Raw genomic sequence first — 18,157 nt, forward strand, 5'->3', positions numbered from 1 at the left:
CATGTAGATCAGATATTTTTTTATATTAAATACGAGTAAACCACTGTTTTCTTATCGTAAAATTATTATAACATTATTTTAAATATTATATGGACAATATCATTTAAAATTTTTCCAATATCATGTAATAGTACTTTGTAATTACAACGTTGCTCATAGTCAACAGATATCATTTAATGTAAAATACCCGAAAAGGACAAAAAAAAAAAAAAAAAAATCCAGCAACGAGTTGCTTAAGTTTCCCGGTAACATTTGGTGGCGTCATCTGTTACGATATTTTATTAATTAAAAATATAAAAACTGTTTCTTTTTATTATAAAATGGCAAAAAATTTAATTTTGAGGATATGGATGTGTTTAATAATAAAAAAAAAAAAAATTGTAAATGCTAATAACGAGTAAAATCGTCATGAAGTCCGATCATTCTCGGGATATGACACGACCCCCTTTATATCACCACCCCGTCGACCTTTAATCATCAAATTTCATAGCATCAATCCCCCTAATAGACAAACCACCCTGCGAAATTTCAGAAATTTTCGACAAAAAGCACGGGAGTTATTAAACTTCAAAGAGAGCGAACGAAATCGTGCTACCTCCCCCCACACACAACTAGCATCCAAACGTATAGAAATTACCCCCGAATTTTTTTTTTTTTTTTTTTTTTACATTTCTTGACGTTTCAAGGTGTCCTAAGACCAAAAATGTAAATATCTTTGGGGAAAAGGTCATTTTTTGACCGATTGCCATACTTTCCCTTTGTTATATATAACAGATCCGGAAAAGTAATAACGTTAGTGTACTGTACAACAGCTGAGGCGGTTAAGGGATCAGCCTAACATTCTGATGGACCCGGATTCGAATCCGGGCAGTCGAAAAACTCCAGGAATTTTTCGATGATGATTTATCCCTATATGTCGGATTCCCTATGCTACTCCATTGTGGGTCTGGCCGAGCCCATACTTAACTTTTAAAAAGGCCCTCTTAAGTGTCTACATGATTGATACAGTAAATATATATATCAAGAAACTACACTTTCACTTATCTGGAATGTAGAATGTAAAAAACAAGTTACTAAAACTTGTGTTTTATAAAGATTTGCTCAACTCATATTTTTGTTAATTACAATTTTTTTAAAAAAAACTTTTTGTATGACGATCTGTTTAAAAGATATTTATTACATTGTCATCGCTCAGCAATTAAAAAATTATATTACTAATTTAATTACCATCAAGAATATTGAGCGACAGGTTAAGAAAGTGATAAATGAGATTGTAAATTTTAATATAATTTAATAATTACCGAAATAACGTCATACATATTTGGAAAAGCATTAAGCTATTAATAATTATTTCCTACTTACGTTATTTATTAATAATTTAATTTCCGTTGCGCTTCGGTTTAGTCTTAAACTATTCAAATGTAAACTGAACGTTTAATATTTTATATGATGCTTACGCATTATATAAATAATTTTTCTTACAAAATGTCGTGTTACAATATTATCAAATTAACTAATTTTCTCATTTATTCGTAACTGAAAAATTTCAAATTAGTAGTTATTTTTAAATGTTAAATAATGACCATTGCATGTAATTACTGTATTTTACTCAGCCGGAGAATTGAATTTCGAATTGTAAATTAAGTTGGCATTTTCGAAAGTTTTGGGTGTATATAAATTCTGTTAGGAAGACTTCAGCAGGTCAAGGTTATTTTTAATGGCATTCTAAGATGCATCAACAACAAAAATTGATGATTAATGCAGAATTAAACTTTCCAGACTGACCGCCCGAATTATGGCCCCGTTTAAATATATCTACATTTAAACCATTTAAAATTTAAAACTGTTGATCTTTGAACAAAATATATCAATGAGAACGGATAAAATATAAGAAAAGACGTACTTTATCCGCATTTATTAAGAACAAAATAACAGATCAGGATTTGAGTAAGATCAGATGTGGCAGTTGGCACTCTGCCAACTGTGAATGCTGCTAGAAAATTCATGTGACACGAAAGTTTAAATATCAAACTTAATTTATTTAAGCAATAAAATTTACAAATTTTAATTAATTAATAAACGTCGTAATTAATAAACGTTTATGCTAATTAATAAATTAATTAGCATAAACGTCGACTAAAATAAGATGTAAAAAATATAAAATATTTTAAAAAGTCATCTTTACACTTTTTTTTTCTTCCATATACTGTATGTAAATTACTGTATATATGATAGGTCAGTCTATGAAATTTTAAAAAATTACCGTTTCCTTGATAACTGAAGTAAGGAAGTTTATAAATAATTTAACCAAAATGCATTTTTAGCCCCCTTTTTTTCTTTAAAGAAATTCTGAACATTTTTATTACTTCCTGCTTGAACTGGAATTCGTGACATCTTCCGAAAGTAGTTCCGGGATGGATTTAGAGGAATCATCTCACTAACATTTTTATTATTAATGGGAGAGTTTCATCAAAATATTTTAATATTTTTCATCATTACATTTTTATGTCAAGTTTACTTAACTTATTCTTAATAATTACGAAAGCAATAAAACTTTAATATATTTCATTATACGAATTAAAAATAGCTTCTCCCGAAGATTTGCGCCTTTGGATAGTCTAAACATTTTATTATTAGTATTTACTTATCATTTCATATAATTACTAGCACGTTTTTCGTTACTATACACAGCACATAAGCCTAGATCAATTTCCGATGAACATATGATTAAAAAAAAAAGCGATATAAATTCCATTTCAGTTATACAGTATCGAAATATGTTTCATTTAAGGAAATAAAATAGTGTTTTACATGTTTCTCTCTTTGTTGTAATACAATTGGTACAAATATACTTGTTAAATTAAATTCTGAATTTTTTTGTCGATGCAATTCATGAAAATTAACAGATTGTTGCAATCCACAGAAATACTGGTATCGTTTAATGAATATGTTCTGGATATTCTATTAGTCTTAATGTCTTGCAATACATATAATTTTGTGAATAAATGTAAGAAAATAATTTTAGTAAATTAAATTAACTAAGTAATTGCTTAAATAAACCATAAAAAATTACTACCAGATTGGATTAAATAATAAAATTGTAAACAGTTAGTCTACACTGATATTTGTTCATTGTGTTTGGTCATCATTATGATCATATAAAATACTTCTGAAAAAGAGAAACTAAGTAAACTATGTGCAGATTGATAAAATATGTTAATTCTTAGCTTAATCAATTTGTAATTCATGATTAAGATCTGTAATGCAAAATGAGAAATTTATCCAGTTATAGAGACACGATGGCAAACACTCTAGGACAGGGGTGGCAAACCTGTGGCATGCGTTCCCAAAGTGGCATGTAAGAGAAATCATCTGGCACGTAATGTATCATATGATTTCTGTGTTTTTCGATCATCTTTTTTTCAGTCAGATTTTTTACATTTATTCGAATTAAAGCGTATTCGTTTAATTTCTTTAAATATCATTATTCGAAGTCTAAGACTTTGGCACGCATTAACATCTTTAAAGCTAAGTATGCTTACAATATGGCACGCGGACTCAAAAAGGCTTGCCATCCCTGCTCTAGGACATTGAATAATAATCCACTATAAATATTCAACAGCAGATTTTCTTGCCTTGTAAGATCGTTAAAATGTGCAACCAATGCATAATAAATAGTACCCGTATACGTAGGATACTATTGATTTTTTTTGCCGATAAGAAAATATGTTATGAACTTTATTACTTATGTAGTAATTATAGTATCTAAATGTAGTAACCGAGCAGTGATTTGTATTAAAAAAAATATGCAGTATTAGCAATTTAATCAAAAGCCTCAAATCCTACAAAAACAATGCATGATTCTGTCTGTCATAGGGATCTGATAAACTTTTACCACTAGCAAATAATTTTTATTTTATGTCATCTTTGATAATCTTTCTATAAGTTCTTAAAATATTGAAATGGACTTTGCCTCTGTGGCATAGACCAATCAGGTGAGATCATAGCATAACTTTAAAAACTGTCCAGATACATGGAACACAAACCATTGCTCCAGAACTTTGGAGAAGAGTGTTCTCCATATAGTTTTCCTGTTCAATATTTACTCAGCCAATTTTCTTTGTTAATAAATCTGTTATTATCCACAGGTCTGAGAGTAACAAATGATGATAATTAAATAAATAAATTTTTCTGTTCCTGAGAAGATCATCAATTATTTTATCAGTAACAATGTATGTAAGTTGTATTCAAGTAGAAATTTGAGTTATCTGCACCCTAATTAACTACTGTGTTCCTCATGATCTGAGGTAAGCCCGTATGTGAATACACTACTTCTACTGTAATTCATAAAATAAAGTTTAAAACAATAGCATGTATTACAAAATGATTTGTTTCTGTTACCTTTTATCATTTAACTTCAATGTGAGACAAATCACTCATATTAAAATTTTAATACCCATAGAACACGTTTTTATTCTTAAAACTATTGTACATGTTAGCTCTGTAATAAATAATGTAAAAAATGTTCTTACATATGATTAAATATTTATATTTAAAGATTTACAGTCATAACCACAACCATTTCAAATTAAAAATTATTTGTTTTATCAGAGTTTTAAGCATGAGTTATTTGGTAGTATTGGTTGATATTTGTTCATATACCTCAGATAATTGAGTATTTCTGTATTAAAAAAATTATTTGTTATGATGATTTGTTAATTTATATTTTGGAGAAGTAAACTTTGTTCTATTTTTATTAGAACAGATATCTGGATATATCATTTATGTTCTTGCACTTAACAAAAATATCTACAGCAATACTTTTTTAAAATCTTTTTCGTACCTTGTGGGCACTAAGAATGACTTTTTTCATGTTCTATTTATTTATTTTTCAATTTTTGAATAAATATGAAAATGAAATCTAATCTAATGTTATATGGGATTCATTTTGATCATGTATTGTTTCTCTATGACAACTTTTTGTTTTCTTCAGTAATATATTATGTTAATAATTATTTTTTACAATTTACCTTTTCAAATATATTAATTTACTATTATATGCATATTCATTCTTCTTTTTGTTCCTGCTATTAAGAAATTATCCATATATATTTAAGATGGCCTGATGTATAAAGGTTAAAAACGGAGAACAATGGTTTATAAACAAAACGACAAAGAGGAAACAGGAAAACAGAGTTGAAAAAGTCATTTCACTGATTATTTTTATTCCAAATGAAACTAAAGTTGCTTGAAACAACATTTGAGATGCTATTTATACTTAAAAGAAAATCAAATCTGATAAGTTTTTGGTTTGTTTAGTATTACATTTATAAAAATAAAACATCTTGAAATTGTATTGGGCCATTGTTAAACTCTTCACCAAACTTGTTTTAAATACAGTCGTCCGCATAGTCAACATCCCAAGGGAAAATGTGTCGAGTTATCTGATATTATGACTAAAACAAAGTTGAAAAAAACCACAAAACTACAATCAGGAAAATACAGTAGTCCTTTATACAGTACCAGTACATGCAATATATCTCTCGACCATCCATCACTGGCACTAAAGTTGGTTTCTACTCCAAGTACCTCAGTGATTTCCATCACTTTTTGTTTCAGTATTGGCCCCAAAACAGGAAGATTCGATGAACGAATTTGCTTCAGCCAACATACTAGAACATCTTTGACATCTTTTTACGGCAACTTTCTCTGGTGTTTTCGAGACAGTGGTGATGAAGACTCAGGAAAAAGTTTTAATTTCCTCTTTTTTTCTTCAGAATTCCAACCAATTCTTAGGTTTTCTTGTTTTGCAAATTTGGCTTGCAAAGTTCTATTACATTCAAATACAATTTTTTGGTACTATCGAAACCGTGTTGTTATTTGTATTTGGTATACTGGCACAATGAAGTGACGCTTAATCAACACTGGGCTCAACACTTTCCATCTTTATTTAGTTATCTAACTAAATAAAGATGGAAAACTCGCCCAGTGTTGATTAAGCATCACTTCGTTGTGCCAATATACCAAATTCAAATACAAGTTCGTATCTTTCTTTCAGTGTAAGCATTGTTAGGTTTCGGATACTTATTTCTAACAGAAATGTAAAACGCTGCAAATAACACAAGTGAAAGATGAGAAAATGCAAAATCAGATTCTGCTGTGAAGTTAAACTGTGTGGTGTGAACTCATTTTTTTTCAGAATGGGAATCAACTTATCAGACATCTAAATGAGTGTGGGACAGAAAAAGTATGTCAATTTATTCAAGAGTGACGAATTAAAGGTGTCGAGTAAACCAGAGTTTTTTAACATTAATGCCTATGTAAGTCGGCTGGGACTGCAGAAAACTGACTACTTAACTGACGGTGTCTAGTTATACCTATGATGACTTATGTGGACTTGACTGTAAGTTCCTTTCATGTGTCCACTAAGTTGCAATTAGTAAAAAGATTCTTTTCAATATTTACATTATGAGCTGGTTTATAAAAGAAACACACTGTATTTTTTTAACAGTTCTGAATGACATTCAGCAGATCTATGTGCAAACTAAATTATTAAATTGGAAATACTTGTTTTACTCAAATGATAAATTGCTTAACTCTAAACTTAAAAGAAGGAAGACATTTTCTTGATGGTAAGGCAAAAATCCATGATTCAGTGTTGTATTGTCTTGTAGCCAGGAATAAAGCATTGAGGGCTAGAGGAGTAAGCTGAAAATATTGTGATTAGTATTTTTTTTCTTTTTCAGCTAGCACTAGGCCAATTAGTTACAGTTCAACTGTAACAATAGTAGCCTAATTTTATGTGATGAAAACAAAAGAATATTATATTGCATACAAAGCACTGCTAAGGGAACTTAGCCAATTCTTAGCCCCATAGGTATGGGTCTGGTTGTACCATGGATTTTCACTAAACCATGGAGAAATTTTAGCGAGTTCATGTTATTGGAAATGTTCAGAAAAATCATTATTTATATAGAATAATATTGCAGATTAATTTCTCTAAATTAATATTTTCCAATCATCAGTCTGCAAAAAAATTTCACTTGTCTACAGAAAAATATTTGACTCTATCATGCTGGTACAGTTGATTACAGGTGACATCTAATAGTAATCTAGAGTTACTGTACATACTTTGTTACATACAGTAGTAACTCTAGATAAGCACATACCCCTGTAATCAAAAAGTATTGGGAATGGTTCAATAAAATGCAAGATTTGAATTTATTAATCAAAATTTATTTTATCCCATTCAAAGTAATCCCCTTCCAGTGCAATACACTTATGCTGTTTTTTTTTTTTTTTTTTCAATTCTTCAAATATGCTTTAAAGTTTTTTCGTGAAACCCCTTCAGGACTTGCAGTGAGTTTGTTTGATGGCATCAATCAACTCAAAACAGTGACCACAAAGTGGAAATTTAGTCAAAGAAACAGGAAAAAGTCACACATTGCCACATCAGATGAATACAGAGTTTGCAGAATCATATTTGTTGAATTTTTGGCCAAAAATTCATGAACAACAAGAGCATTGTGAGCAGATGCATTATTGTGATGGAAAATCCAGTTTTCTTGCCACAAATCAGGTTGTTGGGCTGCAAATTTGAAAAAATTGTAGACCTATAAATTTCTACTGTTGTCCAACCTTCTTTCCTTAATCTCAAGAACAGAGTTAGATAGACGTGAACGACACATGGAAGGCTAGGTGGCCGTGTGTAAAATTCCCGTGAATCTTACAATATTAGTGCCTGAGAAGTGAATAGATACGATACTTAGTGCATTCCACATTTATTTTACATAAATCTCACATATATACAGAACAGGGTCTAACAAAGAAAGAGGTCACTGCCCTCGGTTACAGAGTTTATATATCGGGCGTCTCGCCCTCGGGCGCAGCGCTCGACGCGCCCTTTACATGTCGTAGTAAGACACGACATGACATCCCTTCCCTCCTAGAAAGATACATAATCTTTCCAATATTTCGGAGGTTCTCTCATGCGTGGCTGACGGTCCTCTCTGGGGTTGCTGGTAGGTGCACATAAACTCTGTTCCATTTCGTCTGGAACTTGCTCTTCCACGTCCGACTTGTCATTGGGAGAAGACTCTTCGTTTGTCGGTTTGAGTGTAGCTTCCTCTGGGAAACGTGGTCGAATTTGGTCTGTATGTCGCTTAATCATCTGACCATCCTCTGTACGGGCTGCATAAGTGACATTTCCTCTCACCTCCGTGATGTCAGCTGGGGTCCAGTTCTCGGCGGAATTGAAGCTTCGAACATAAACTGGATCACCCACTCGGAAGGCTCGATTTGGAGATATCATTTCCCCTTTCTCCCTGTTGCCTTCTTTCGTTGAGGGATAGCAATTATCTATGCAAGTCCGCAACTTCCGCCCCATCAGCAGTTCAGCTGGACTCACTCCCGTTGCCAACGACGGTGTCACATGCTGTGATATTAGCATTCTCGCTAACTTCAATCTTATGTCAGCTCCTTTCATTTTCTTCAGAGTCTGCTTTGTAAATTGCACCATCCTCTCTGCTTGTCCGTTAGACGATGGATGAAAGGGTGCCGTAGTGATATGTTGAATACCGTTGTTATTAAGAAAATTGCGAAACTCGCAAGATGTAAAGGCAGTGCCGTTATCTGATACGATCACTGTTGGTATTCCGTGCGTGGCGAACAGTTTCCGCAACACTTTAATCACTCCATTTGCAGATGTCGACGGCACTATATCCACTTCCAACCACTTGGACCTGGCATCCACCACTATGAAAAATATTTTGCCCTGAAAGGGGCCGGCAAAATCTATGTGGAGCCTATTCCACGGAGCTTCCTCCGGTTCCCAAGCGGACATTGTCTTGGGAGGGTTACGTTGGACTGCTTGACAGCTCGCACATGACCTAACTAATTTCTCAATGTCGCTGTCCAGGCCTGGCCACCAGATGTAACTCCTAGCCAGTGCCTTCATCTTAACAATACCCGGGTGTGCGACGTGCAACATATTGAGACATATTTTCCGTTGATGGGGAGGAATTACGATACGACTTCCCCATAGCAAACATCCTTTATGGATTGACAGTTCTACACTTCTGTTTTCGAATGGTTGAAAAAGGCCTGAAGTTTTCTGCTTGGGCCAGCCATTTACAACCCAAGTCTTCACCCTAGATAAGATTGGGTCTTTATCTGTTGCTAGAGCTATTTTTCTAGCTGACAGAGATGGACACTCCATGACGTCTATAAGGAAGATGTCTCTCTCGTTCTGTTGCTGCTCTAGGACTTCGGCCACCGGAAGACGACTCAACGCGTCCGCGTTTTGTATAGATTTTCCTTGTCTGTAGACGAGTGTGTAGTCATATGCTGACAGGAGGTTATTCCATCGGAGCATCCGGGGTGAAATGATGCTTGGAGTCGGTCTGGATGACGATAGTAAGGCAAGAAGAGGTTTGTGATCGGTCTGTATTTCCACTTGCCGTCCGTAGATATAGTCGTGAAATTTCTTAACTCCCGCCACGATTGCCAAGGCCTCTCTGTCTATCTGTGCGTAGTTACGTTCCGTTGCTGATAGCGTGCGTGAATAGTATGCAATGGGTGCCTCACTTCTGTCTGGCATGCGGTGGTTAAGGACAGCTCCAATACCGTAAGGTGACGCATCACATGTTAGCACTAACGGTTTTTTTGAGTCGAAGTGCGTTAGTACGGCGTCTGATGTCAACAATGATTTGACGGCCTTGAACGCTTTTTCATGTCTGGGCCCCCACTCCCACGGTGTGTTCGCATCCAGAAGACGATGCAAAGGTTCCGCAACCGTGGCTTTGTTTTTTAGAAAAACATGATAAAAATTAACTAGTCCCAGGAACCCTTGAAGCTCTCTTTTGTTAGATGGTACAGGACTGTGCCAAACTGCCCGGACATTCTTCTCCGAGGGATGAATTCCGTTTGCATCTATCTTAAACCCCAAAAATGTTACACTTGGAACGCCTATAACACATTTCTGTGTTTTAATGCGCAAGCCCGATGATTGGAATCTTTCTAGAACCTGCCTAACCTTATGTAGCAGATTTTCCTCGGATTTAGCCGCAATGAGAATATCATCGAAGTATGGAATTACCCCTTCTATTCCCCCTACAAGTTGTTCGATAAATGCTTGGAAAATCCCCGGCGCCGCGTTGATACCAAATTGTAATCTATTGACTTTAAAAGCCCCCTTGTGTGTAATAATCGTTTGAGCTCTGGCTGTATCATCATCTACCGCGAGCTGCTGATATGCCTGGGCCAGATCAAGTTTGGCAAATACTTTCGCATGTCCCAAATCTGCCAACAAGTGATTGATTGCTGGAATGGGATAAGCGGTGGGCCGCAGTGCTTTATTAAGTGTAATTTTATAATCCCCACAGATGCGTACCGATCCATCTTGCTTCAAAATCGGCACAATGGGTGTAGCCCACTCAGGATCTGTTATCGGCTCTAAAATTCCCTGCTTGACCCATTTCTCAAGTTCGTCGTCAACCTTTTGACGAATCCCCAATGGAACGCGCCTTGCCTTTAATCTGATAGGCGTTACGTTCGGGTCTAATTTAATTGAAATCGGTTGGCCCTTATATGTTCCTAACCCCTCTTTGAATACACTTGGAAACTCTTCCATCAACTCCTGGATTCGATCTCGGGAAATGCGATATACGCCTGAGACACATATCCCTAACTCTTTGAACCAGTTTCTCCCTAGCAAACTTATGTTGTTTCCCCTGGCCACGATTAGTGGAAGTTCTCGGGTGAAGTTGTTGTATGTGACCTTCACTTGGCATTGGCCGGCAATTCGAACTTGTTTCTTTGAGTACCCACGCAAAATGGTGCGGAAAGGGTATAACTTTGGGGAATTGTTACCAAAAATCTTGTTAAACGTGTCTTCTGACACGATAGTATACGGAGATCCCGAATCTACTTGGAACCGACTACTTTTCCCGTTAATTTTGACTAACGCGGTGATAGCTTCGGTCAACAAAGGATCAGCTACTTGATTCACGTGGACCCCTGATTTGACTACTTTTTCCGTTTGAGACGAAATGGAAAAAGAACGTTTCTCTGAACGGCATACCTTCTGAATATGACCCGATTTTTTACAAAGGAAACATTTGCTCTTTCGGTACGGGCATTCTTTGCGATTATGCTTCCCACCGCAGCCTTTACAGACTTTTATTGACTCGGGGTAGCTTGGTTGTCCCTTGCTCTTAAAATTGACCCTATTATATTCTTGATGCGTTCGCGAGCGTTCAATGCCCGGTTCCCCTTTGTTCCGGATTAGACCTACTTCAGTTTCAGTGCACGTGTTAGGCCTAACTTCTTTTGTGTAACGAACAGCGGCTTCAGCCGCTAAGGCCTCTTCCTGTGCCTCTAAAAACGATAGGTTTTTTCGAGCGAAAAGGCGACGTTGGAGCGTCTCGTCCAACAGACCACAAACGAATCTATCACATAACATTTCCTCTAAGTGAGGACCGAATTCGCAAAATTCTGCGAGTCTACGCAACTCCGCAATATAGATAGACAGAGATTCTCCCACCTTTTGATCACGTCTATAAAATTGATTCCTACGAACAATTCGTGAGGGTTGAGGGGCGAAATGTGACCTCAAGACGTCTTTCAGTTCTTGAAAGGATTTCGTGGCTGGCAAGTTGGGAGACAAAAGAGACCTCAATAGGTTGTACGTTTCTCGTCCACATGCCGTCAGCAGAATAGCTTTCTTCCTCTCTTCGTCTTCTATATTGTTAGCAGTTAGATATGCGTCGAGCCTCTCAGCATAAGGAATCCACTCACTTGGGTGTGTAGGGTCGAACTCTTCCAGACAGCCGAAGGTAGCCATTGATCTCGCTCCACGTGGTCCCGGTGAAGATCGTGCTTATTCTGTTTCCTCAGGACTTATTCTCAATCCAATCCCATCCTCGTCGCCAGATGTAAAATTCCCGTGAATCTTACAATATTAGTGCCTGAGAAGTGAATAGATACGATACTTAGTGCATTCCACATTTATTTTACATAAATCTCACATATATACAGAACAGGGTCTAACAAAGAAAGAGGTCACTGCCCTCGGTTACAGAGTTTATATATCGGGCGTCTCGCCCTCGGGCGCAGCGCTCGACGCGCCCTTTACATGTCGTAGTAAGACACGACATGACAATATGGAAACCTTAGGAGCAAAATTTACTATGTAAGAACTTCTGATGCAAACAAGAAGTTACGTTATTTCAATTCAAAAATTCCCTTGAAAGGAGTTAGAATAGTCATGCCAGACATCTATCTAACAGGAAAAATATGATGTACAGGGGCAAGAAACTACTAATTTGAGGTAGAGAGCATATATTTTAAATTAAATAAATAAAACATAGGATTAAAAATTACAGCTTGGCATTGTGACAATGTCACAATAAATAATTGCTCGTTTTCTATGAATATCTTCAAGCAAATGATGCAAAATGCTAAAATAATATTCTTTATTGACAGTTTGGCCAGTTGGAAGGAATCTGTGATGCACAACACAACAATTGAAGAAAACATTTAACGTGACCTTCATTTTTGACTGACTGACACGGCTTTTTCGATCTTGCGTTACCTTTCAAATGTTACTCACTTGATTGTCGAGCTATTTTGTTGTCAAAACCATAAATCCATCACCTGTAATAATGCATTTTAAGAACAATTAGCTTTTAGAAAGCATTTCCTCAGCCATTTGAGCACATTGTTGTTTTTGGAAAAAAATTCAAATTTTTTGGGATGACTGGAGAAGTGATGTACCACAAGCCCAAATGATCTTTTAAAATTGCTTGACAAGATCCAAATGATATTGGAACATATTCAGTAATGTCCCTAATTGTTAAATGACACTCATTGAGCACCAAATCACTGACTCAAGTACCATATTGTTCATCAGTTGAAGTGGATGGTCTACCAGAGCATGATTCATCTTCCACAAGTTCTCTGCCTTCCTTGAACATCTCGTACCACTCAAAAACCTCTAGTTTTTGATAGACTGTTGTCACCAAAGACTTTTGCAACATTTTCCAATGTTTGTGTAGCAATAATATTTCAAAAACAAAATTTAATGTACATTCTTTGCTCATTTACACTCAACATTTTGAAAAATTGTTGGCACAAAAATTTATTACATACAAAACAAGCATTTATTTGCAATTGAAAACAGATGATGACATATGGATTGCTGCTAGATGTGATAAAAGTTATTACCAAACAATGAAAAAATGACAACAGTGCCCTGTACAACATGTGCAGTTTAAATGAACCATTCTCAACACTTCTTCATCACAGTGGTATAAACATAATAAATAAGCATAATTCATAGTTGCATATAATTACTGGTCCATGTAAAATCATCCATTATTTTACTGGACCGTGATGAGAGAAAGATAGAAATACTGTTCTAAATACCGAATATTTTACAAAAGAACATCAGATTAGATCCAAATAATTACTGTATTTTCTTGTATAAAACATGTAGGTTATGCAATGAGACAGGTTACAAGCTGAATTTTTAAATTGCAATTATGAACTTGCCTGCTGCATAGGTGTGACTATATAGGTTGTTCATCTCATAGGCATTAGGTATACAGTGGGCATGTTATGTGACGGTTTTATTTTTGTTTTAATAATTTTCTGCAAGGTATACATATTAAATTAATTAACAATTTACTATATTTTTTAATTAACACAAAACTGTTATGGAGATTTTTAGTAAAACTATTAATATTTGAGATCACCATTTACAAATGGTTTGTAGAAAATGGAATAGAATGGCATGACCAAAATAAATTTTCATGAATAAGGATGAATACATTAACAAATGTTTTGAAATTGCAATTTAAAAACTGAACAATGGCATTTAAAGTAAGGCAACAAAATGGTTTTGGTATTTATCATCAGCAACAAAGGTAAGCTCAACAAAAAGCAGTAAAAATTTAAAATATAAGCTATAATTGCAGTCACTTTTTAGAGATATACATATTGTTCTTTTACAGACAATAAGTCATTATTAAGAGAATGCAGTAAATAAATTCTCAATGAAACTACATACAGTTTCTGTAGATGTTTAAAATATATGCAAGATTAAGAATAGACAATAAGAGTAATTTATAATGCTTTCCTGTTATATTGAATCTAAAATATAAAGCTATAAGCCAGTGGCGTAGCATGGATGTCAGCCGCCAGGGGCAGAGGAAAATTTGCCGCCCCCTTATTTAGGTATCTCAATTTAAAAAACTAAAATATATAGTAATTCTAAAGAACTTTTCGGCAAGAACAATCATTATTATTGTGTATTGTACAGGTGTATTGTATTATTATTATTTATTGTAAAATTTTGTTGCCCCCTAAAAGTGCCGCCCCTGCTGCCTCCACTACGCTACACCACTGCTATAAGCTAATTCCAAGGTTTTAATTTTAACTTTTTATATCAAAGTCCAGCAGTTACAGAAACCTTAAATGCATATGATGATTCTATATATTTGATGAGTTACTTCTGAAAATATTAAATAGCATATAATGAATATTTGTATAAATTTAGATTTCTTTACCTATTTTAATAGATTTTTCATAAAATGACTTAATGGTTTCATTTTTTATAGGAACAAAAACTCTCCGGTTACTTTTAAGTTTTGCTGTTGGTGGTCTATTGGGTGATGTTTTTCTCCATCTCCTTCCAGAAGCTTGGAATCACTTACAAAAGTGTATGAAATTTTATATTTGTAATTATATTTAGTTAAAAAAAATGAAGAATTAATATACATTATAATATACAAGCTGAATAAATATATAATTTACAGGATGTCTGCAAATAAACTGCCCTAATAAATTTTATATTATTGCCATGATGAAGTAGAATTTATCATCAGAATTAGGATATCCTGTTATGATTTCATTTATAACAGATAAAGATATCTTACTTAAATTTTATGGTTTTATTAAAACAAATGTTTGTTTCATATTTTAGCAGGGTCAAATCATCGGACGGCATATCTAACATTAGGGATCTGGATTCTTCTTGGTATCTTCACTTTTGTTATTGTAGAAATAATGTTTTCATTATCTCAGGAAACATCACAAGAAAATGTAAGAATTTTATTTAAAATTTTCTTTTTATTAGGAGATTTTAGAATTTAATCTAATTTTTAATTTTTTCAAAGAAAGAAGATTCTGAAGAGAAAAAATCTAATAAAGAATTATCTGTTTCTCATTCGTTAACAAATGGAAATATTAAACATTGTAAATCAACAAATGGAGTTATTTCTAATGGATGTGCAACTAAACAATCCAAGTCAACCACTCATTCTCAAGATAAATCATCTTTATCATCTAAACCCGAAACAATACAAGTACATACATTTATCTTATTGTTTTTGCAGTTTCAAAAACTTGGTATTTTTTTATATAATAATTTTGTTTTGCAGGTTACTGGATATTTAAATTTAATGGCTAACAGTATAGATAATTTTACTCATGGCTTAGCTGTTTCTGCTAGTTTTGTAGTTGGAACAAAAGTAAGTATATTTGAAAGCAAAAGCAAAACTTAAAAAATAATTCTTTTAATTGAAAAAAAAAAATATATATATAAATTTTTATTTAGTTTTAATAAATATGTAGACTTACAGCAGAATTTCACTTCGTTTTTTACATCATATCACATCAAAAGTCACATGCCACCAAACAAAAGTCTGGAATGAAATAGTGACAGATAACACTTTCATTGTATCACATCACTACCTAGTGGAAGCAAAATAAAGTCTTTGATTTAATTGTACATATATAACACTATTTTATAAATGAACAAAAATTGATTCTTGTTTTTGATTAATTCTAAATTCATGATTTTTCAAATTAAATATTTGTTCATATAATCAGAGTTAGGTAAAAATTTCATTCATTACAATAATTAATAATTAATGAAGCTTGATTGTAAATGTTTGAAACTAGAATTAATAATAATAAAAATGTATAATTTCAGAATCTTAAAATTTCATTTAACAAACTTCAAACATTTTAGTACTTTGATTAATTTACATTTATGTTTCACAGAATCCATATGGAAATCCAAATCTGATTAAAATTTCTTTCATAGAAAATTTTTGAAAAACTTTTTAACAAAAAAGTTATTTTTATTTGATTTAGTTAATAAATATAAAATTACAGTGAGTCCTCAACTTATGCAGATTTATAATATATGGTTGCAATGCTTTGACAACTGTCAATGTCATCTGTCAACTGCCACTTTGAACATATAAAATAGATGACATTAGTGTCTAGATAATGTTAGCTGGTAGAATCATTGCCAGTTTATATCTTATTTGAGTGCTAGTTGTGTTATGTTAGTGACTCTGTACAGTGCTTAATTTAATGAAAGTAATTAAAGAGGATTTTTGTGTGATGAGAAGTTTTACAAAGGAATTCTTGCAAATATACATTAGAATCATCAAAATATTTAAATCTTGTCATTATGATGAAAACTATTCTTTATTCTGGTAATCTGAAGAAGCAAAAATTGTTTTTGTCAAAAACATTTCTGATGAGTTTGTTTCCCCAGCTCAGTTAGCAAAATAAAGAATTAAAGGTATACATCAGAATATCACTTTATTTGGCTTATTACATTAAAACAAAGTCACCTCATTACCATTATCTATTAATGATATCATTGTACATGAAAAACTCTAAAGATTAAATTGTTTATTTATTTAAAGGAATTTGTATAATAATGCTCTGCAATATCTTTAGATAACATCAGAGCCAGTGCAAGAGTATCTGATACCCCTAGGCAAAGTAAAATTTACACACCCCTATACATTGTCTATATATATATTTATATATTTACACTGTATTATCATCATACTCAAATATGCACTTATACCCACATGTGGATATTTATAAAAAATATAAAATTAATTAATAGTAATTAATGATCTAAATTTTCTTTGTTTACAAGTAATGCTAGCACCCCTAGACAATTGCCTAGTTTTGTCTAGTTTTGCCTAATGGTAAATCAGCCCTGGATTCCATAATAATTAGAATTATTATTATTGCATTCTTAGGGCTTGTTTGGAAATGCTAAGTGGTGAGACCAGTGAGACTGGACATCATTCAAAAAGAATGATGTCACCAGTTAGCATTTCCAAACAAGCCCTAAAAAATTTTTTTTTTCTTTCTTTCTTTCCTGAGACATATTTTAAGAATATAACATTAAATTTTAATTTATTAATTAATTCTGCATAATATTAAATTATTATGTAAAACAGTGATTCTTAAATTGTATGAAAAAAAGACCAATAATTTTTTCCACTATGCCAGAATCAATTCCATATTTGAACTGTATTATCATTATATTTGTATAGATACAGAGCCTATATGAATAAGGTAATAGTAATGTGCAAAGAAAGGATGCATGTCATATAAAAAATTTTTTCTAGGTACTGTTGATGATTAGATTATCATTCAATAGTACTGATATTTGTCCTGTATATTTGTTATTTTTTGTGCGTATTTTATCAATTTTAATTAGAATTAATACATCGATAATAAGATGATAAATTTTTTCACAAATACAAATTTTTAATCCTATTTAAAAAATTTATTGCCAGTGTTTCTATTTAAAAAATTTATTGCCAGTGTTTTCGTTTTTTCCTATAATATTATTTATTATTATTGCAAATAGGATTGATTATTATTGACATTAAAATTGGCCTAATTTTAAAATAATATATTAATATTATACATAATTTATTTGATGATAAGAAAGTAACAATTGGTCAAAATATTTATTGATGAAAGTTAACAATTCAACAAATCATTATAATGAACAAAGTTAATACAATCAATATAAATAAAACTGTAACAGTCTGTTTGGATGTTTGTTGCCACATCATAGGAAAAAGTCTAAATATATTGTAACAAAACTTAATATATTGAATCTGTTGATTCAGTAGAAGGTTTAAACATACATATGATCTCAAAATCTTGTTATGATATCACAATAAATATGATCCAAATCAGAATCAAATATCGTCACAATGCCAGGCTGCAATTTTTAATTTATTTAATTTAAAATATATACTCTCTACCTCAAATTAGTAGTTTCTTGCCTCTGTACATCATATTTTCCCTGTTAGATAGATGTCCA

The 18,157-nt window shown here is 32.8% G+C and overlaps 1 protein-coding gene across 2 annotated transcripts in view; it reads left to right on the forward strand.

Moving 5' to 3' along the window:
• Nucleotides 1-18,157, forward strand: part of Zip99C (Zinc transporter Zip99C) — a 50,852-nt gene that overhangs the window by 20,612 nt on the left and 12,083 nt on the right. The window contains exons 2-5 of one of the 2 annotated variants that reach the window (XM_067286941.1): nt 14,619-14,720; nt 14,984-15,102; nt 15,177-15,365; nt 15,441-15,530. In XM_067286941.1, the coding sequence (XP_067143042.1) occupies nt 14,619-14,720; nt 14,984-15,102; nt 15,177-15,365; nt 15,441-15,530 (500 nt within the window). The remainder of the gene's footprint in view (nt 1-14,618; nt 14,721-14,983; nt 15,103-15,176; nt 15,366-15,440; nt 15,531-18,157) is intronic. The other variant, XM_067286942.1, reaches the window with a different exon arrangement.

The sequence above is a fragment of the Centruroides vittatus genome, unplaced genomic scaffold, assembly GCF_030686945.1.
Source record: "Centruroides vittatus isolate TY-2023 unplaced genomic scaffold, ASM3068694v2 scaffold_386, whole genome shotgun sequence".
NCBI lineage: Eukaryota > Metazoa > Arthropoda > Arachnida > Scorpiones > Buthidae > Centruroides > Centruroides vittatus.